The 23022-nt window shown below is 39.9% G+C and overlaps 1 protein-coding gene across 1 annotated transcript in view; it reads left to right on the forward strand.

Annotated features, from left to right (window-relative positions):
• Positions 1–23022, forward strand: part of LOC132824298 (ethanolamine kinase 1-like) — a 378459-nt gene that overhangs the window by 236478 nt on the left and 118959 nt on the right. The window contains exons 5-6 of the mRNA XM_060838642.1: positions 10204–10211; positions 18876–19024. Of these exons, the coding sequence (XP_060694625.1) occupies positions 10204–10211; positions 18876–19024 (157 nt within the window). The remainder of the gene's footprint in view (positions 1–10203; positions 10212–18875; positions 19025–23022) is intronic.

Below are 23022 nucleotides of genomic sequence, written 5' to 3' on the forward strand. Positions count from 1 at the left end.
TTATTACATTACAGTCGCTTGTTAAAATTTTCTGAACATTGCAGAATGCTATGAGCAGTGCCTGGGCGAAGTTCCACAATTTATGATTCCAGACAGACGAGCTCAAGCCTTTAAGCTCTTGGGTGAGGAGTGGTAAACTGGCTCTCCTTTATTCACCCACCCCTTGGTTGGTTTACTCCCAGACTGAAACAAGATATGCTTCATAAAGGAGGCAATTTAGCCAGGCTCTCTTGAGTTAACAAAAATGATGTTTTTATTAATAACTACATGTAAGAAGAAATATAAATTCAACTTTCATACATGTATGTTAGAAGTAAGAGGTGAGTCTAAATGGTAGAAGTTAAAACAAAACAAATATATGAATCATTCTGATTTTTTCGTGAAGAACAGGTAATTGAACATTGTGACTGTTGCGATGGGTGCTAATGTTGAAAATGACAATTGAACAGTCATAATATTTGGTTTTGCAGATTTTAAAAATGATTTTGTAGTTCTGACTCATTTTGACTGTGATTAAATTCCAGCATTTAGGATGAGAGAAAATTGTAATGTTGGCCTGTTTTTTTTAATTCTTTTACAGCAGCCAGAGTGATAGAGTCCATTTACCTGCAACATAAGATTAATCTGGAGTTAGTTCTTCCACTGTGATGTGACAGCATTCAGTCACACAAGCACATTTGAGCAGAATTAAAACTGGCTTCTTCACTCTTGACTTTGAGTATTTTTCTGCAGTTTCAGACATAAACAGCAAACCACCTCCTGCAGATTATCAGGAATTGTCAGTTCTTTTTTAATTTTTTAATCATAGGAGATCACGATCCATTTTATTTTGACTTCTTTCTTGAACTACTTTTGAAGTGCTGTTGTTTGATGTTCCCTCTCATCACAAGTGTGAAATTCCATGGGTCTCTAGCTCTGTTGGTCTGTCTGTCTCTTTCTCTCCAGACAACCATTTAAATTACATCAGCAGTCATTATTGGCTGCATCAACCCTTTTTTTTGAAAAAAAACACATTTTGGAGTTACAATTTAAAAAGCTTAGCATCTTGTGTTTCTGACCTGTTGTCATAACGCTAAACGTGAGAATAATTAACAACATAACACACATAAACACAAGTTAGAAATAAGAGGGAGAGTCTAAAATTGAAAAGATATATGGTTCAATCCTTTGGGAAAATGGACAGGAGAACATTGGAGTCATTCCAGTGAATGTTACTAGTAGCATCAACGTTGGGAGTTGGATAGTCATTTTGAGAATCTTGGCTCTGTAGGTTGATTGAAACCCTTTCATCCTTAGCAGTGGCTGATTGGCAGCACTCAGAGTTAGAGTTCCTTTTACCTGAAGTGGAGGGATGTTTAAGTCACTGTTCTGTGGCCTGCAATCCCTGTAGCATTCTAAAACCATTTTACAGCATCTGGGTGGCACAGTGGCTCAGTGGTTAGCACTGCTGCCTCACAGCACCATGGAGCTGGGTTTAATTTCCAGCCTTAGCTGACTGTCCATGTGGAGTTTGCATATTTTTTCTGTGTCTGCATGGGTTTCCTCCCACAATCCAAAGATGTGCATGTTAGGTGAATTGGTCTCTCTAAATTGCTCATAGTGTTTAGGGATGTGTGGGTTAGGTGCATTTGTGGGGTAAATGTAGAGTAATAGAGGAGGGGAATGGGTCTGGATCCGTTACTCTTCAGAGGGTTGATGTGGACTTGTTGGGCCAAAGGGCCTGTTTCCATGCAGTCGGGGTTCTATGATTCTAAACAACACATGGAGGCATCAGACTACTAATGCATGTCGACCAGAACTGAAGCTCAGTTTAAACTCTTGTTGCTATGTATTCTTGAAAGGGAAATGCAAATATGTCTCTTACCCAGAGTTATTTTTCTTTTACTAACATATTCACAGTATGAAATAGTACTAGGAGATTACAAGTACAGTTTATTACTTTTCATATTGTCCCTTTGAAGCATCTCTGACATCTCATCAGGTGTATCTTTCCAGAGTGTCGCATTTCAGGCGCCACTGAATTTACATCTGCAGTCAACTTTTGGCTGTATGTCCCTGCTTGGAAAACATGTTTTCATTAAAGTTTGATATGTCTGTAAGCATTCTGGGGTTATGATCTATAGTTTGTGGGTGGCACGGTGGCACAGTGGTTAGCACTGCTGCCTCACAGCGCCTGAGACCCGGGTTCAATTCCCGACTCAGGCGACTGACTGTGTGGAGTTTGCACGTTCTCCCCGTGTCTGCGTGGGTGTGCTCCGGTTTCCTCCCACAGTCCAAAGATGTGCGGGTCAGGTGAATTGGCCATGCTAAATTGCCTGTAGTGTTAGGTAAGGGGTAAATGTAGGGGTATGGGTGGGTTGCGCTTCGGCGGGTCGGTGTGGGCTTGTTGGGCCGAAGGGCCTATTTCCACACTGTAAGTAATCTAATCTAAACAGACAAGAAACCAGATTTTGTGCACATTGTTTTCAACGTTTGGTCCCAGGAAAGAACTATGTGTATCTGTACATACTGAATAGCTGCTTTCAGATTTTCACTGAAACTTTCTCCCAATTCATCGAGATAAAACCGATTAGTTTTGTGTTTAAATCTGAAAATGAAATATTCTAATCACAGCTGAAAACACTGAAAATGCACACAAGTTATTGAGCATCTACAGAAAGCAGAAAAAACACACTGATGTTTCAAAAGTTCTAAGGAACAAGCATTTGTAGGCCAATAGAAGAGCACCATGCTCTTCCTTGAATTGGAATACTGAATGAACAAAGATGAAAGATTACACTAGAACATGAGATTTTAATTGCCTTCTTTTTGTCCTATAGAACCTTAGTATCAAACATGACTTCTCACTGGTATTTTGAGTTTTTTGCACTAAGTGGTGGACTCCTTGTTCCATCTGTAGAACATGACAACACTTTTATTCTTTTTACTTCTCATAAGATAGAAGCAGAAGTTACATTCTATTGCTGTTTATTTGTGTATCTGAGGACAGTTTTGGATGTTTCCTGTCTAAATGCTGATTTGTTAGGGATCTGGTTGAATGTTGATTTCATTGCCATCAGTTAACAAATGGAGCTCTACCAGGACGGTGATTATTGAGCTTTAACGACATTCATCCCAGACACATCAGATTTACTTTTTGGAATGAGAATTCTGCTGGAAAAAAAAGAGACATTTTATCAAAAGGTTTCACCTTGCATTCATTAGGACACCTGCAAAAATACTAATAATGAGTGCAAGACAAAAAGACTTTGACCAAATGTGCTTTTTTCCAACAATACTCAAGTTCTGTATAACCAAATGACTCTACTGTCATTGCCTTAAATAGTCGGCCTCTAGAAACTTATAATGGAACTGTTTTGTCTTCCTGATATCACTGCCCAAGCACTTTAAAATGGATAAATGTGCCTGCTCCTGCTTTATTGTAGGTAACCTTAGGTATGTGGAGGAGAGCAGGCAGTGAAGTAGTAAATGGATTGCTTGTCTTGCCAAGATTAATCATCACTTTCTCTCTACAGATCTCCTACACATACCTACATCATATTCTTCTCTTCTCCAGTTAAGACTGGGGAATGGGATAACTGGTAACAGATGTTGAGCACAATTTCTTGTTAATAAAGTAACCAATACTGCAAAAGGATATGCATTCTTCATTGTGTTGTTTTTGCTGCTTGCACTGCAAAATAATGTATAACTCTTAGCTCAATTTCAATATGTAAACCTGCAATATATGAAACACCCAAGCTTTTCGGTTCTTTTTAAGAGAGGCTGTTTGTCAATTGTTGCAGATCATTTAGTTTCCTTTTTGGTTATTTGAGAATGTTTTTAATCTAAACTATCACAGTTTGACTACTTTATTGATGAACTGACATTCAGAATCAGCACAGTACTGTATTGAATCAGTGCTAATCAAGTGCAAAATAGGAGGCAGATGTAAGATATTGTTACACCATTGTAATATCACCATATTTCTCCAACTAAGTTCCTCCCTGAAAGTACTGAATCAGCTCTTATTGAAGTCACACATGGCACATTTCTATGACAAAAGTTAAAGAGTCATCCTCTTCCTTTTCAATGAACCCCATCTTCTGCCAACACATCACCGGCATCACTCAGTTAGTTAGGATTTAACTTACCTGGTTCCATTCTTATTCATCTCACTGTAGCCAGAGATTCACGTGCAATTATTTCTCATCCATTCCCACCACCCCCATTACAACTGGCATCCCTATTATTTCTCCTCCATGCTTTATCCCTGAGCAGCATCCAATAAAAACAGCACCACTTTCCAGATGTTTGCTGCAATACCCATTGCTAGCTCACCACCACCTCCACTCTCCCTAAATTGTCAGACTGATTGAGATCTGGTAATTGATGAAGAAAAATTTCCTTTAACTAAATATTGCAAAGACTAAAATCATAGTCTTCCCCCTTCCTCTGCATATGTCAATTCCTTCAACACAGCACACATTTGAAATATCAGTGCTCCTCCAGTTTTGACATCTTGAGTGTTCTCTACGTTAACCACTCCATCACTGATTAATGTACCTGAAGTTGTCTCACCCCTAAGAACTGAAATTTTCTCTCAAAATCTTTCTGCCTGTCTATTTCTCTTCCTTCCTAACATTTGGTTAATTATTCTAAATATTGCAGTTCATGATAATTATTCATGATTATGCTCCCGTGAAGTGCGTTGGGATATTGCACTGTATTAATATAAATTGTTTTTGTTTATATGATTGCGAGGATAATATCTGAAGGGGCAACTGCCGAGCTCAATGTTTTAGGATGAGTTCACATTGCTAATCAATGACATGAAGAGATGTTCATTCTTGCAATTATTTGTAAAGTGAACAATTTGCACTACTTTTAAAAAGATAATAAACCTGATTTCATCTACAAATGCTGAGAATTTCTGGGAGATACTTGGTATTAACATAAAGAAATTTCAACACTTGAAATTTGTGGTGAATTTGAAAAATGGTTTTGTGTACCTCTTTGTCAGAGTTGTCCCAGTCTGAGCCCAAAGTAATAAGTGAGCATCAGCATAAACATCACAACGTTCAGAAAGAGAGATGCTTTATGGATAAGTTGGATAAGCAAGAGCAGAGCCACCTGAGAGCAACTCCACTTGGCAGGTACAAAGCATAAATGTGTTGGAGATTTGGTATAAGAGGACCATATGAAAGCTGGGGGACTGAGGAAGGATAAACATACCACAGTCACAGAGGAGATCATTTGTGACTTTGATAAGCTCAATTTCAGTGCTGAGGCATGGGCAGGAATCTGATTGGAGAAACTCAAAGCTGGACATGAAGGGCAGGTAGGTAAAGATTTGGAATGTTCAAGGATAAGTAGTTTTGAATTTGGATTGCAATTGAGGTCAAAGTTTTAAAATGCAAATGGGAATATCACATCGTCAGCACATGACAGAGATTTTAAAATATGTGAAAAAGAAACAATCATTAGTGAAAATATCTAACAGATGAGATAGTTCCTAGTGACAGGAAGAGAGAGTTAGTAACTATAATGTTTAAAAAGGCATATTCTGGCTGTAAATAGATCTCCTCTTTATTTCAGATGAATCAATTGTTGTTATTCTAAGAATCTCTACATTAATATTGTAATAACTTGTTTGAATGTCTAATTAATTAACTGTATGGGCTTTTGATGTAAACCTCACTAAATAATAACCTCTTGAAGTAATAAATTAATCCTTAAAGTGAGACTTGCAGATTTTAGTGTGTTCCATATGAACAGTGGAACTAACTTCTAGCCTGTCCTGATTTCCAAACAAATTACTAGGCACAGGCATCAATCTGAGATAGGCAATGTATACTGACAAAATTTTCAAAAACTTTTGGTGGGTAGTGGTTCCACACAAAATTAATTTCTTTTCCCCATTTAATCACTACTTATGTTCTCCTGGGCACAACATCAAAATATTGGTAGTTTGACAGTAATTCCCAGTGTTGCTCAAAGGCTACAAGCATGGCTAGCTTGGAAAATGAAAATGCTCCTCAAGAGCATTTCTGTGGCAGCAAAAAAAATCCCTTAGCTTCCATCTGACCTCTGACATTGTTTACTGGGGAGTGCTTCATATGGACACAAGGTGCTAAAACTGCAAATGTTTTCCACTCCCAGCACCAATATCTCCTATCTTGAGCACATAAACTCATCAAATGAGAAGAAAGAGAAAAAGCACTTTTGATGCTCAGAATCCACAGCTATTCTTTAACTCCCCTCCACCCAAAAAGGCAATAAATACCCAGATGGACATGCTTCATTAGTTTAAAAAGCCTAGTCACTTGCTATCTGGTTGAATACTTTGGGTGACATATCCTACTGATTAGAAATCATAATTCAAGGTATTACTTTTGCTGTGGAGTGAAATTAAGATAGTGTTTTTATAATGTGTTTGTTAGAATGAGTTAAGGTAAACATACATTGCTGTTTTCAGTCTTGAACTCAAGGGAACTCCAGGCCTATGTTGCACATAACCTTAAGATGTTAATCAGGCTGATCTGAATTTGCTGAAATCTTGCTCATTGTATGTTCTATATTTTATGTTGTAGTAATTCCAGGAGGTTATTGTGTAATTTAGTCATCTCTCACCTTATGCCATGGTTTGTATTACTTAATGGGACTTCAGCTGATCCACAGATAGCCTTACCAACAATTTTAAGCAGCTAATTATCACAGCTCTTTTTCTGCCTTAATTAATATTTATTCAGCAAGTACGACAAGCCTGAATCCAACCTGCAATGAAACAACACTCAAGATCTCATGCAATTTGGGAGACATCACTTGCCAGATGGGTCTCTTCTTAAACTTGATTTATATATTTTTTTTCCTTGACTACACATCAGAAACCCAAAGTATTATGGATATTTTCATGCCATAAGGATTGGTACCTGGTCCATTGCTTTTTGTCACTTACATAAATAATTTGGATGCGAATATACAGGGTATGGTTAGTAAGTTTGCAGTTGACATCAAATGGTTTAGTTGACAGTGAGAAAGGTTATCTCCAAGTGCAATGGGACCTTTATTAGATGGGTCAATGGGTGGGGAGTGGAAGGTTAATTTACATAAAGGTGAGGTATTGCATTTTGGTCTATGCAGGGCTCTGGGGAGTGTTACCAAACAAAGATACCTTGGATTGCAGGTGCATTGTTCCTTGGAAGTGGAATCACAGATGGTGAGGAAGGCATTTGGCACACTTGTCTTCATTGGTCAGAACACTGAATATAGGAATTGGGATGTCACGTGCTGAACAGGACATTGGTGAAGCCGCTTTTAGAATCCTGTGTACAATCTGGTCAACTTTCTATAGGAAAGATGTTGTTAAACCTGAGAGGGTGCAGAAAAGAAGTACAAGGATAAAGCTGGAACTGGAAGGCTGGACTGAATAGGCTGGGGTTGTTTTCCCTGGAGCATCAGAGGGTGAGGGGTGACCTTATGAAGGTTTATAAAATCATGCTGAATATGGATAGGGTGAATAGCAAAGGTCTTTTTCCTAGAGTGGGGGACTGTAAAGCTAGAGGCCATAGGTTTAAGATAAGAGGGGAAATACTTTTAAAAGTCCTGATGTGTGTGGGACAAGCTGCCAGAGGTATTAGTGGAGTTGGGCATAATTACAGCATTTAAAATGCGTCTGGATGGATATATGAATAGGAAGGATTTAGAGATTGGGCTAAATGCTGGCAAATGGGATTAGGTCAGATTGGGATGTCTGGTGAGCTCAGACAAGTTAGACTGAAGGGTCTGTTTCCATGCTGTATGACTCTGTTTGTAGTTCTGAAATGTGTTTTTTTGAAATCCACCTGACAGACAGTAACAATGATAGATGTAAGTTCAGTGTTTTTCTCTGGAGAGAGAGAGAGAGAGAGAGAGATACCCATGGAATGTCATATTTAGAAATGCAAAGGGAACTTTAAGCAGCACATCTTCAGAAAGGGGACGAAACAAGTCAGAACAGACTGGACTGTGATCTCCAAAGACTACAAAGATAACAAGGGATTGTTGGTCCCCTTGTTCAACAGCAACACAGCTCTTGTGGTTGATATCCCAAACTGCAGCCACATTTTGTGTTGTTCCCTTTGAGGAATACAAAAGGACATGGGTTAAAAGAAATTACTGCCTTCCCTATAACATGAATGTTCTCCTGTGTACCAATGTAGCTCCAAGCATAAGATTTGCTGTGAAGATTATGGTTATCAGCCCTGTACAGAGAGCCAGAAATAAGCTAGTTAGTACCCAGACAAGAAGAAACAGAATAACACAAGGACTTTGTTTCATTTTGAATATTGCAATAGAATTACAGTCTAAAAGAGTCAAAACTACTGAAATTCAAGCAATCTGCAAAACTAAGTTTCATGAAACTATTTGTTCAACCACTAATATTAACACTGCCAGTAAAGTCCCTGCAACAGCCCTAACTATCCTCATTTTGCAAACAAATCAGAGACTAATCTTTTTATCTAGTTTTTAACTTTTATCATTTCTGACTCACCTCTTATTTATAATTTGCACATTTGTGTTCCAATTTAGATCTTTTCATGTTTCGGAATTAATAAATACATCTTTTTTTCTTAATTCAGCTTGCTAAAATTGACGCCTGGAGTCATCGATTTATACAGCATAGAAGCAAACCCTTCAGTCCAACTCATCCACGCCAACCAGGTTTCCCAAATTAAACTAGTCCCATTTCCTTGCATTTGGCCCATATCCCTCTAAACCTTTTCTATTTATGTACCTGTCCAAATGTTTTTTAAATATTTTAATTGTACCTGCATTTATCATTTCCTCGGGCAGTTCATTCCATGAATGTCCCACCCTCTGTGTGAAAAGCTGCCCCTCAGGTACATTTTAAAACTTTCCCCCTCACCTTAAACTTATGCCCTCTAGTTCTGAACTCCCCTAGGAAAAGGACCTTTGCTATGCCCATCATGATTTTATAAACCTCTATAAGATGACCTCTCAACCGCCTATGCTCCAGGGAAAAATGTCCCAGCCTATCCAGCCTCTCCTCATAACTCAAACTCTCCAGTCTTTGTAAGTCTTTTCTATACCCTTTCCAATTTAATAATACCTTTCCTATGGCAGGGTGACCAGAACTGTACACAATACTCCAAAGTGGCCTCATCAATGTCCTGTACAGCCACAACATGATGTCCCAACTCTTATCCTCAATGATCTGAGCAATGAAGGCATACATGTGAAATGTCTCCTTAATAACCCTGTCTACCTGTGACACAACTTTCAAGAATCCATGTACCTGAACCCCTAAGTGTCTCTGTTCAGCAACACTCCCCAGGCCTACCATTAACTGTGTAGGTACTACCCTAGTTTGCCATATCAAGATGCAACACTTTGCATTTATCTAAATTAAACTCCATCTTCCAGTCCTCAGCCCATTAGCCCAGCTGATCAAGATCACATTGTACTTTTGGATTACCTCCTTCACTAGGAGACAGCGAGGACTGCAGATGCTGGAGATAAGAGTTGAGAGTATGTTGCTGGAAAAGCGCAACAGGCCAGGCAGCTTCCAAGGAGCAGGAAAATTCCCATTTCAGATAAAAGTCCTTCATCAAAAATGAGGCTGGGAGCCTCAGGGGTGGAGAGATAAATGGGAGGGGGTGGGGCTGGGGAGAAGGTAGCTGCGAGTGCAGTAGGCGATTGAAGGTGGGGGTAAAGGTGATCGGTCAGAGGGAAGGGTGGAGCGGATAGATGGAAAGGAAGATTGACAGGTGGGACAGGTCACGAGGGCAGAGCTGAGCTGGCAGGTTGGATTTGGGGTAAGGTGGGGGGAGGAGAAATGACGAAACTGGTGAAGTCCTCATTGATGCTCTGGGGTTGAAGGGTCCTGAGGCGGAAGATAAAGCATTCTTCCTCCAGGCGTCGGGTGGTGAGGGAATGGCAATGGAGGAGGCCCAAGCTGTGCATGTCCTCGGCAGAGTGGGAGGGGAGTTGAAATGTTCGGCCACGGGGCGGTAGGGTGGTTGGTGCAGGTATCCGGGAGATGTTCCCTAAAGCGCTCTGCAAGAAGGGGTCCAGTCTCCCCAATGCAGAGGAGACTGCATCGGGAGCAACAGATACAATAAATGACATGTGGAAGTGCAGTGAAACTTTGATGGATGTGGAAGGCTCATTTGGGGCCTTGAATGGAAGTAAGGTGGGCAGGTGTGGGTGCAGGTTTTGCAGTACCTGTGGTGGCAGGGCAAAGTGCTAGGAGGGGAGGATGGCTTGTTAGGGGGCATGGACCTGACCAGGTAGTCACGGAGGGAATGGTCTTTGTGGAAAGCAAATGGGGTGGGGAGGGAAATATATCCTTGGTGGTGGGGTCCGTTTGTAGATGGCGGAAATGTTGGCAGATGATGTGATTTATGTAGAAGTTGGTGGGGTAGAAGGTTGAGGACCAGAGGGGTTCTGTCCTTGTTGCAGTTGGAGGGGTGGGGTTCAAGGGCAGAGGTGCGGGACATGGATGAGATGTGATAGAGGGCAGCTTCAACCAATGGGAGGAGAAATTTTGGTCTTTAAAGGAGACCATCCATTGTGTTCTGATCCTCCTGGGAGCAGATGTGGCAGAGGCAGAGGAATTAGGAATACAGTGTAGCATTTTTGCAAGAGGTAGGGTAGGAGGAGGTGTAATCCAGGTAGCTGTGGGAATCGGTGGGTTTATAAAAACTGTCAGTGTTAAGTTGGTCCTTGTGGATGGAAATGGAGAGGTCTAGGAAGGGGAGGAAGGTGTCAGAGATGGTCCAGGTGAATTTAAGGTCGGGGTAGAATGTATTGGTGAAGTTGATGAACGGTTCGACCATTGTGGGAGCACAAGGTGGTGTTGGTGCAATCATCAATGTAGCGGAGGAAGAAGTGGGGAGTGGTGCTGCTATAGCTCCAGAAGATGGAATGTTCTACATAGCCGATAACCTTCTTCACTGTCCACTATACCAACAAATTTGGTATCTTCTGCAAACTTACCAACCATACTTCTTCCTGTATTCTCATTTGTTTATATAAATGAAAAACAACAGTTTTAATTATGAGTTTGTTTGGGTCTGGGTGAAAAGCATCCACAAGGAATCCATTTTAAAGTAACTTCGTTGTGACCGCCTAAGGGGTGAGGTAAACAAAGACAGGATCTAATCCATCCCTTCTCAACCAGGAGTTTAATCCTCTGGTTGTAACCATTTACACAATTTCAGTGCAATCTCAGCAAATCAAAACTGCTCTGTAATCATAGAATATGACTCAGATTCATGACATCATATCCATGCCATAGCCCTATTATGTTCTACTGAGGCCCTGAGAACTTGAATGTGTATCAGTCACTATCTATGCTCCCCCGATCCACTGTCTGTTCACTGTGTTTTATTTACATTGGATGTACAGTAGATACTGCTGTGAATTTGCCACTGGAGGAGTGGGGGACATTATGGTCTAATGTATGACTTCCTTTGCCAATATTACCATTGTAATGAGTTCTGAGTCATTATTTCTGTTGTCAATCCACACAACATATCAAGCAGCATTTCTAACATTTATTCATTCTTACCACTGCAAATTCATGTGCCACTTGCAACTCTCATTATTGACATGATTAACTTAAGAACACAGTAGAATATAAATATAATAGTATGTACGTGCTTGTCCTTTTAATCAGATTTTGTGGAACATTTATGCTACCGGAATAGAACAACCATATCTGGGATTGAAATCATCCAGAATTTATTTAGAAATTTCCAAAAAGTTCTCTCAATTCCTGCCTGAAACTTCTTGGTTGAAATAGATATCCAACAGCTTTCATCAAAAAATAACTATCATCATCTCCCAAGACTTCAGTGAGTGATGTTGGCTGGTTCTAGTGGACTCAACATGTGAATTGTGTAAAGATTGCCCGTACAAATGTGTAATACATTTGTATGAAATTCCTTTGCTACTATTTTAGAGGTATTGACTCATTCCTTTCAAAACAGTTGAAGCTTGTTCTGAAGTAGAACGCAGAATTTTATTGGAACATGTCAAATTGTTTGTACATGAGTTTCATTGGCAGCATCATTTGAAGGTTAATATATAAAATCACAGACTGCTAATGCTGAGGCACAAGGAAGATTTTTGATACTTTTGTTTCTTTCTATGGAACGATTAAAACACAGTTCAGAGAAGTGGCTTCTTATTTTCACCAATTATCATGAAGGTTTTGAAGTCTTTTGCAAATTCTGTTTTTGGAGTGAAAGGTTTCCTTTCGTACTATGTATCAAATTTAGAGTTTTCTTTCAAAGGATTGCGTGTATAATCTCTATAAAATTAGCAGAATGTGCAAGACATTTTTATCCTTCTAGTGATTTTGGTTGACATTATTCAGACATCTGTATATAATATGTTTTAAAATGTTTGTTCCAAATATAAATATTGAAAGCATTTAAGATTTAAATTGCAGTCTGATATTCTTGCTTAAAGGGGAAAGGCATAAAAAGTAATGAGGATATCAAGGCAAGGAACAATGCTTGACACAGCAGGGCCTATTTTACTGTTTGTTAAAAGTACATGTATAATACCAGTAAGATCCTTTGATTCAGTTGCCATAGGGAAGAAAAGAAAATGTGCACAGATACATAAGGACGGTAAAATCATTATAAACCTGGCTGTAATGAAATAAACATTTATATGGTATATAAGGTTAACAGGTTGCCTTGTAAATAAGTTTAATGGAATTTAAAATGGAATAATTTTTGAATGATATGTCCATCTTTGTTGTGTTAATTTGAGATACCACAATATCTTTAGTAGGAATTTTCCTATGAATATAAAGCTTTGATGATTGGATGAAAAGGAGTTTTTCATTCTTCTTTGTATTCTATTTTTCTCTTTCCACTGCTGGAGATTCAGCCAGAAAGTTTTCTTTACATGGCTGATGTGGTAAGGTGCCCTGACAGATCACTCGTTCATGACAGCGACTGTCCCTACTTTCATTTCCACTGATTTACACGGATGTGAAAATTGGCTGGCCCTAAAGTGAGTGGGCCTTCACCTCCTTGATATAAAAATAGCAACACCACAAATAGCCTCACTTTAGTTCCACTTCAGCCCCAGAGGAAAAGGAAGTTGACTGTTCAATAACAGAGGACTACAAAACAAAGCATATTACTCTTCTCACCTGGCCAAGAATAGACATCATTAGATGGTGATGTAACACAGAAACAAAAGGTGATTTCCTTTCTTAAATATTTTCCCTCACCCTCTAGACCTGAGGAAATCTGAGGAATTTAAAATGGTAAAATATTTGAAAGATATATGCCTTTTTTTTGTATATCAAGTATCACAATATCAAGTAGAAATTTCCACATTATTATAGAGCTTTGGTGAGTGGGTGAAGAGATAAGTTTCACATTTTTCATTATTCTTCTTTGTGTTATGTTTTTACTCTCCACTGCTGGAGACGTAAACAGTAGGGTTTTATTTTCGTGGTTCACGTGGTAAGATAAACTATAACTAATGAGTGCAGCCCAGAGACAAAACCTGGCAACATCTTGGTTTGTATGCCTTTCATGTTTTTCAAGACCATATGACCAATATTCACAAGTGTCAGATTTCTTGCTTAGCCTGTGATTTTCTGTGTATTTGTGCAGATTGCTGTTCCTTTTCTAATGCTGTAGCAGTTTTGTCTAAAAAAAATCCTGAAGTAAGTTGCGCAAAATATATATTGGAAGCAAACAACCATGTAATTGGTTGCAAAATGTTTCTGTCATCCCAAAAGAACTACCTGTCAACATCAATGTCATGACTTTCAATTATTCCATTTCACCCCTCTGTTTTATGATACCAACTCGATGTTACATGAGTTTTAACATGGATATAAGAGGAAATATTACATAATGGAGCAATTTTCATAGACAGCTTAACTCGATTGATAAGAAACATTGTTGAAATACAACCCTGTTTCAGAACTCCAGCATCTGCACACCATTGTTTTATTTTACTGTTCTGTTTTAGAAAGCTAGACATTAGCCTTGTAGTTAAAAAATATGTTTGCATATTAATTAAAATGGAATCAATATTGAATTAAGCTGATACATCCAGCTGGAACACTGTTTTAAGTTAAGGAATGACTGAAAGATGTGGAGCTAAATGTACAAATGCCATAAATATCATGAAATACAAGTTTATACACAAAAGTTAGGATTTTCTGGACAGGATCATGCAAGCAAGAAAAGTCTGACTTTGATGAGAATGTTAGCATCCTTCTTTGAAAGAATACTCTGCATTGCCCAAATAGCCAATCCTTGTCAGCAATTATCTCAGTTACTTTGATGATTTAACAAGCAACAGCTTCAGTTTCTGACTTTAATACAATGTTTTAGAGCAAGGAAAGGAATAGAATTCCAATGTGCTCATTAAAAAGAAAATAAATTTTCTTTGCACACCATCATATACCGATATTGCAGTGACTTCATGTTTTGAAGGAACTACTTCACCTACGATTTGTGAATTTGATGATCAGCAATTTGAAATATGTTTTAAATTTTGTTTAACCCTTGACCCAGTGGTAGCATTCAAACTGAGTTAAAAATTGTGGATTTTGCCCAACTCCAGCACTTAAGTGCACAATCTAGACTGAAATTCCAGTGCAGGACTATAGGTGAGCTTTAATCCATTGTCAGACACCATGCGAAGTGCTGTGTGGTGAAGGATTAAATCACATATTTGTCTACTTTCTCGACTGGTGAACTCATATGGTCTCTGTTGCAAAAGATAATGGATATGATAGGGTTAATTTATGAGGTAAGCAGAAGTTTCATACATTCTGATATATGACACAGCCACAGGGTGGAGCATTGAGGCAGTTCTGGGTCATAGTAGTTGGAGACAGTTATGTTTTCTATTTCTCATTTTATGTTAGTATGATGTGACCTGTACATAGATATTAATAGAACATTGAATATTACAGCGTAGTACAGGCCCTTCGACCCTCAATGTTGCGCTGACCTGTGAAACCAATCTGAAGCCTATCTATCCTACACTGTTCCATTCTCGTCCATATGCTGATCCAATGACCATTTAAATGCTCTTAAAGTTGATGAGTCTACTACTGTTGCAGGTGGTGTGTTCCCCTACTACTCTCTGAGTAAAGAAACATTCTCTGACATCTGTCCTATGTCTATCACCCCTCAATATAAAGCTATGTCCCCATATGCTTGCCATCACCATCTGAGGAAAAATGCTCTCACTGTCCACCCTATCTAACCCTCTGATTATCTTGTATGTTTCAGTTAAGTCACCTCTCAACCTTCTTCCCTATAACAAAAACAGCCTTGTCCCTCAGCCTTTCCTCGTAAGACCTTCCCCCACATCCCAGGCAACATCCTAGTAAATCTCCTCTGAACCTCATCTTAAGATATAATAAACCTTATCCTGTAAGTTAAGATATTCACTGGAGACCTATTTATGGGTTATTCCTTCACTACAAATAACTTAAAATCTCCTAGAGCAGAAGAGGAAGAAGGCTTGCTTATAGTTTTCTACCTGAGATACCCATGACTTATCATCATTATTATATCATGGTGACATGATGACTGTGTAAAGTCCTGAACAGAACAACAGTGAAAAGAATTCAAGGGAATCCAAAGGGAAAATGAGCACAGAACTGTCTGCTGAGAACTGTCATTTCAATGCAACTTCTCTGAATAAAGGCACAACTAATCAGTTAGCTTGTGGACTCTTTTAAACAACCAAAAAGTTCTGTCTGGGAGAGCAGGAACAGCAGGGCTGGTCAAACAACAGAAACTAGTGGAGGAGGGTTGGGGGAGCAAAAGCGCAGGGAAACCATTATTGACCAAAGAAAGTCACATTTAAGCAGTAAGAGAGTCGACCCAGGTGACAAGTGGTAGAGAAGTGATGCATGTCTGTTTAGATGGAAGTTGAGTTTCTAAGGGAAAGGGTAGAAAACCTTTCTTTCCAGCTCTGGCCTGGGCTCAGAAGCTGTAAAAGGGAAGAAAATAATATTTACCACCACAGTGAACATTGCTACACTCATGAACTACGCAATAACAAGCTGGAGAGAAAATTTTACAGATAGGGCTAAAATCTAATGTTTTATTGAAACAAGCATTAGAAGCAGATTTATGAGTCTTAGGTCAATGACAGAAGATTTAAGCTTACCAAGCAATTTAGCGGCAAAGCACTCTAAAAATGGAACAGATGTAAAATGTAAAAAAAAGTGTAAGTCCGATTTTCTCAGAAGGAAAAGGCACATATCAGCCTGGGAAGAAAGGGAAACCACAAATTTCACTGAGTTACAGGAAATATTTTCCAGTGTAGAATCCTCAGAGTAACTATCAGCAAAACTTGCAACAACAACCAAATGCCGGCTACTAAATTTAGATAATAAAGTCCAGCAGAGACCATTGATGATTTTTTTAAATTGACCAGTACTATCTGCATTCCAATCTGTTACACATGGTCGTGATGCAGATCATCAAAAGAAATCTACTACACCAAGGAAAAGTACCCAAAACATGACAGAAGACATTGACAATGTCTGACCCTAAGCAACATCTATCACTTGACCAATGCATGTTCATAAAGGTAAAACTACTTAATTTCTTAGCACAGTTGTCTTCCATGAGGGGGTATGCATAGAATTAAAGATCCATCAAGTAATGTAGTGCACCGCCAATATCACTGATGCCAATCGTTAGCCAAGTCCTCAGTGGAGATTCATGAGATGAAGGATCCCTCAAAGAAAGAAATGAAAGAATGAGTGAGTAAATTTAAGGAGGAGGTAGACAGATTTTCCATCAGTAATAGATTGAATGGTTGCGGAACAGTGGGCAGGAAAGTGAGTTGAGGCCAAGTCCAGATCAGCCATGATCTTATAAAATGGCAGAACAAACTAAGGAAGCTGAATTACCTAGTCCTGCTCCTATTTATATGTTTTTATACTAGTATAGGAATAAGAAATGGTGGTAGTTTATCATCTCTTTGATAATAATCCTAGCATGATTGGCAGAAGAGCAAAGAGATTTTGGCCAACCTTCATCTCTTAACCAATGCCACTGAGAACAGATTATTTTGTGTTACAACACGGGGTAAACCCTCCTGCTTAATTTAAAACCAGCAACACAGTAATCTGCAAATATTCGAGTGCCCAAGAACTATTTAAAGAAAAAATTAACAACTTTATTTCTTAAAGTATCGCAGAGAATAATTAACTAACAACTATTTACAATTCCTTCCTATAACATATCTTTTACCTTCCCTTCTATAATACTAGTCCGATAAAGCTCGCAATTAAGAATTACAGAAAATCCAAATTTTAAAACCAACCAGCAGTCGAATCTTCCCTTTACCTTCGTCGGTAGATTGGCTCTCCAGATCAGTGTTGATGTTTTTCTCTGTGCAAACTCCTTCTCTACACAGGTACCTCTCAGAGAGTTCTGACTAGCAGTCGACAGCTGTTGGTTTTGTGGCAATTCTCCTCCCAACTGTTCAATTTTCCCCGCTATTATACCCAAAGCATTGGATTGTGTCATTGGCTTTTGAGATTGTCAATATACTCATTTCAAACTTGATTGGAATTTAATATTTTTTCGGGGTATAATTTAAACTGATTGGCCTAACTCAAATCTATTTTGTTATTTCCAGGCAACCAGCTACCCCAATAGTTGGACCACATGTTACATTGTGTCTTACTGAGAATACTTGGTGCTGTCACTGTTAGCTTTTACTCTCTTAAAGATATAGTACACCTACATCTTCATAACATTTGTTACATATGTCATTGCTGTTTGTGAGGTTTTACTATGAACAAAGTGGCAACCATTCTTTCCTACATTACAATAGTGGTTAAATGTCAAACGTAACTGCCAGGAAAGCATTTTGGAAAATTCTAGACTAAGGAGGAAACTCAATATTGATGGAAATTTGTCTTTTGTTTGTTGTCTGGGTCATAACACAAGTAAAACTAAGCTCATCTTTCTTTCATTAAATATCAACACAAAGTATTTGAAATAAGAAAATTATCTTTATACATATGAATTTGACTGCACAAAATGTTCTGAATTCATTTTTTTTTAATTTACAAGATGAAAACCCTCAATTAAAATCCTTATTGAGGACCATTTATTTTATGAAAATGAAGCTCAGTCCACATCTGAAAACTTGGGACAAAGCAGGATGCTAGTGACTTTCTAGTGGCTAAGTAACTCTGATTTTATTGGTGTTGTTGAGAACCAGGTTGTATTATAAGATGGTAATGAGAGATCTCATAACATAACAGGAAGGGTTAGTGAATCAAGAATATGTTTATCAGTCTGTTTGTAAAAGCTTAATGCAAATATTTTAAATTATGTGGACTTTTATACAGTGACCACCGTATTAAAGATATCATAACGCTGATAGATATAGATACTTTTCACACATAGATAATGCAGCCAGCATCTCTATGAGTGAGTGAACATATAATCTTTTGCAACTGAAAAGCAACTACAATAACAATAACATGGTCTATACCAATAGAAATGTGAAAAAAAAAGACCATTGACTTATTGAAGTTGGTTAATTACAATCCAATTGCTCCAATGCAGAACTATGAAGCTTTGTAACCACACAGTTAAATCATCGAAAATTTGCACAGCACTTGCCATATAGAATTTTTAAAATTTCCAAAAAAGTATATTTGTATTTTTTTCTGCTTGCTAATGGATGTCTGTTTTGAACATTTAGTGTATTAAAAGTATGTTCTGATTGGAAAATATAGGTTTACTTATATTTCTGAAATGTTTTATGCAGAGCTGCAAATTACACCAGCAACTGTCACCATTGAGGTCCATTTTGTTTTACACTTGACTGAATGTATGTATATATTTTATCCCCAGTTGTCTGGAAATGACTGACATGCCAACTTTTGACATTCTTGTCAGTGAAATTGAAAAACTCAAAGAACACCTTTCCCAAATTAAATCCCCAGTGGTCTTGTGCCATAATGATCTACTGTGTAAGAACATAATCTACATTGAAGCAAAAGGTAGGGATAAAATTATTATTAAATGAAAATAATAATGCTTATATTGATATTGTGCCTTATTATGTCAAACTGTCTCAAAACACTATTATAATGAATTATTTTTGACAAACGACTAATAAAGAAACAATTTCAAGTTAGAATTAATATGTTTTAAAGCTTACAGTTGGCTAAGTTACAACTGAAATATGAGTGAATGGACATTTGTTATTCCAAAGAAGAAATATAAAAGTATTAGCCACAAATTGCAATTTTGGTGCTGTAGGTGCCAGTTCATTCCACAGATATGGTGTGGGTGGGGGCAGATGCCATCTTGGATAAGATGTACATGTGGGCATGGAGGCACATGTCAGGGGTAGGCTGAGTTGGTATATCATGATGTTAATGGGTAATGCTAATTTGATAGCACTGCTTCAACCCTGGAACAAACCTTTCCAGTTAACAGCCCTGTCTTAACCCTGCACAAACAAACATGTTTTCAGCAGCTGGAAGGAATTCCAACCCAGCATCTCTTCCCTTCCCTACCCCTTCCAGTGCCTTTAAGGGAGCAGTAACCATTTTCATGTAAGCTGCTGGTTAACTTACAAAGGCTGATAGAAGTGTTCGTTGGTTTGAAATGTTATTTAAAGTTGCTGAAGTCTACAGGGAGTGGCATGGACCAGACTGAAGGACTTTATCTCGGCTTCAAGGATTGTACACAGCCTGCCTCTCCTAGACATGAGTGCAGCAGTTTGTATACTTGTTCTCCAACAGTGACAAAGGGAAAATGAGCAGATGTTTCATAATGAAGGAGGAGTTACGGGTGTCAGGAAACTCTCCCAATAGGAAACCACATTACCAAGGATATTCAAGAAGTATTTCTCCCACTTAGTTTCACAAAGGAAGTTCTTACTGAAATCTGCCATTTGTATCAACCACAGCTGGAATCTTAGAGAATTGCCAGTGGCCATGAGCTTACATGTGACTGCAACATTTCCCATTTCACCATCCATTGTAGCATAAGAGGGAGCTGAACAGAATTTATTCCCTCTTGCTAGATATAGCAAGCAGCTTGCTGAGGGTTAAAGGTGTCCACATAATGAAAGGCATCATTAATGGCATGTTCATTGTTCATTGTTCACACAAAAAGTACTGCAGGTTAGGTGGGTTAGCTTTGGGAAATGCATGGTTATGGGGATAGGGAGGGGTGGGGGGGGCGGAAGGGCGAGTCTGGATAGGATGCTTTGCAGGGAGTTGATGTGGACTCAATGTGCCAAATGGCCTGCTTCCAAACCATAGGGAAAGATTTCATTCCTTTAAGGTCAAGTTAGTTGTGATCATCTGCAATGCATCACATGTCATTGCCTAGTATGCTAGTGACAGTGATGGTGTCTGTGTTCTATAATAGTGCTCGTGCCAACATGAGAAATCAGAGGGTGGCAAGGAAACATGCTCAAAACTAGACCAAGCTAGCTCACAAAATGCAATTCAGCAGGACATTGGATAGGTGAAACAATTACCCACTGTTTGACCAATTCTTGAGCTGCCCTGCAGTGCTTGACAGAACAGTGGTAAGGTCTGTGGTAAATTGCTGTACCCTGCAAATCTTATCCTCATGAAAGCGGTGGCCCAATGGTCAGTACTGCTGCCTCACAGTGCCAGGGACATGGATTCGATTTCAGCCTCGGCTGACTGTTGAGTTTGCACATTCTGCCCATGTCTGCATGGGTTTCCTCCCACGATCCAAAGATGTGCAGGTCAGGTGAATTAGCCATGTTAAATTGCCCATAATGTTCAGGGATGTGTAGGATAACAGGGTAATGGAATTGGTCTGGCTGGGTTACTCTTCGGAGGAGAAAGTGAGGTCTGCAGATGCTGGAGATCAGAGCTGAAAATGTGTTGCTGGAAAAGCGCAGCAGGTCAGGCAGCATCCAAGGAACAGGAGATTTGACGTTTCGGGCATAAGCCCTTCTTCAGGAATGAGGAAAGTGTGTCCAGCAGGCTAAGATAAAAGTTAGGGAGGAGGGACTTGGGGGAGGAGCGTTGGAGATGCGATAGGTGGAAGGAGATCAAGGTGAGGGTGATAGGTCGAAGTAGGGTGGGGGTGGAGAGGTCAGGAAGAAGATTGCAGGTTAGGAAGGCAGTGCTGAGTTCGATGGTTTTGACTGAGACAAGGTGGAGAGAGGGGAAATGAGGAAACTGGAGAAATCTGAGTTCATCCCTTGTGGTTGGAGGGTTCCTAGGCGGAAGATGAGGCGCTCTTCCTCCAACCGTCGTGTTGTTATGGTCTGGCGATGGAGGAGTCCAAGGACCTGCATGTCCTTGGTGGATGGTCTGTTTATAGTAAATGTGTAAACTGACTGACTCCCACAGCTACCTAGACTACACCTCCTCCCACCCTGCCCCCTGTAAAAACGCCATCCCATATTCCCAATTCCTTTGTCTCCGACGCATCTGCTCCCAGGAGGACCAGTTCCAATACCGTAAAGCCCAGATGGCCTCCTTCTTCAAGGACCGCAGTTTCCCCCCAGACGTGATTGACGATGCCCTCCACTGCATCTCCTCCACTTCCCGCTCCTCCGCCCTTGAGCCCCGTCCCTCCAACCGCCACCAGGACAGAATCCCACTGGTTCTCATCTACCACACCACGAACCTCCATATACAGCGTATCATCCGCCATTATTTCCACCACCTCCAAACGGACCCCACCACCAGGGATATATTTCCCTCCCCTTCCCTATCAGCGTTCCGAAAAGACCACTCCCTCCGTGACTCCCTCGTCAGGTCCACACCCCCCACAAACCCAACCTCCACTCCCGGCACCTTCCCCTGCAACCGCATGAAATGCAAAACTTATGCCCACATCTCCTCTCGTACTTCTCTCCAAGGCCCCAAGGGATCCTTCCAGATCCGCCACAAATTCATCTGCACCTCCACACATATCATCTATTGCATCCGCTGCACCCGATGTGGCCTCCTCTATATTGGGGAGACAGACCGCCTACTTACGGAACGTTTCAGAGAACACCTCTGGGACACCCGGACCAACCAACCCAACCACCCTGTGGCTCAACACTTTAACTCCCTCTCCTACTCCACAAAGGACATGCAGGTCCTTGGACTCCTCCATCTCCTGACCATAACAACACGACGGTTAGAGGAAGAGCGCCTCATCTTTCGCCTAGGAACCCTTCAACCACAAGGGATGAACTCGGATTTCTCCAGTTTCCTCATTTCCCCTCCCCCCCACTTGTCTCAGTCAAATCCCTCAAACTCAGCACCGCCTTCCTAACCTGCAATCTTCTTCATGACCTCTCCGCCCCCACCCCACTCCCTCCTATCACCCTCACCTTGATCTCCTTCCACCTATCACATCTCCAATGCCCCTCCCCCATGTACCTCCTCCCTAACTTTTATCTTAGCCTGCTGGACACACTTTCTTCAATCCTGAAGAAGGGCTTATGCCCGAAACGTCAAATCTCCTGTTCCTTGGATGCTGCCTGACCTGCTGCACTTTTCCAGCAACACATTTTCAGCTCTTCCTCTTCGGAGGGTCAGTGTGGATTTGTTGGGCAGAAGGGCCTGTTTCCACACTGTAGGGATTCTGTGATTCTAAAGCACTGTGCTTGTCATTAAGTATACAGTGAACTATTGAGGATTAGGAAGAAGGGAAGTGGCTGGGATAAAGTAGGAGACAACTAACACAACCCCACTCTCACTGTACTAACTGTGATCGATGAATTTGGCTGTAAGCTCAGTCCTTCACTCACCAACCTTCAAATAATCCACTTATGTTATTAACCATTGCAGCATTGTTTAGGCCATAATGCAACCACAAAACAATTATTCCAAACCAACTTTATGAATCAAATCATCCCACCTTCCATGTAAAGCTAATCACACTTCTCCATTCACTTTGTGCTTTTCTTTTCTGTGCCTCTCTCTAGTCTAATGGTCATGTGTAATGCTGCACCAATATCTGCTGCATCGCATGTGGAAAACTATTGATTTTCAGGAAGATG

This window comes from Hemiscyllium ocellatum, chromosome 18, assembly GCF_020745735.1.
Source record: "Hemiscyllium ocellatum isolate sHemOce1 chromosome 18, sHemOce1.pat.X.cur, whole genome shotgun sequence".
In the NCBI taxonomy this organism is placed as follows: domain Eukaryota; kingdom Metazoa; phylum Chordata; class Chondrichthyes; order Orectolobiformes; family Hemiscylliidae; genus Hemiscyllium; species Hemiscyllium ocellatum.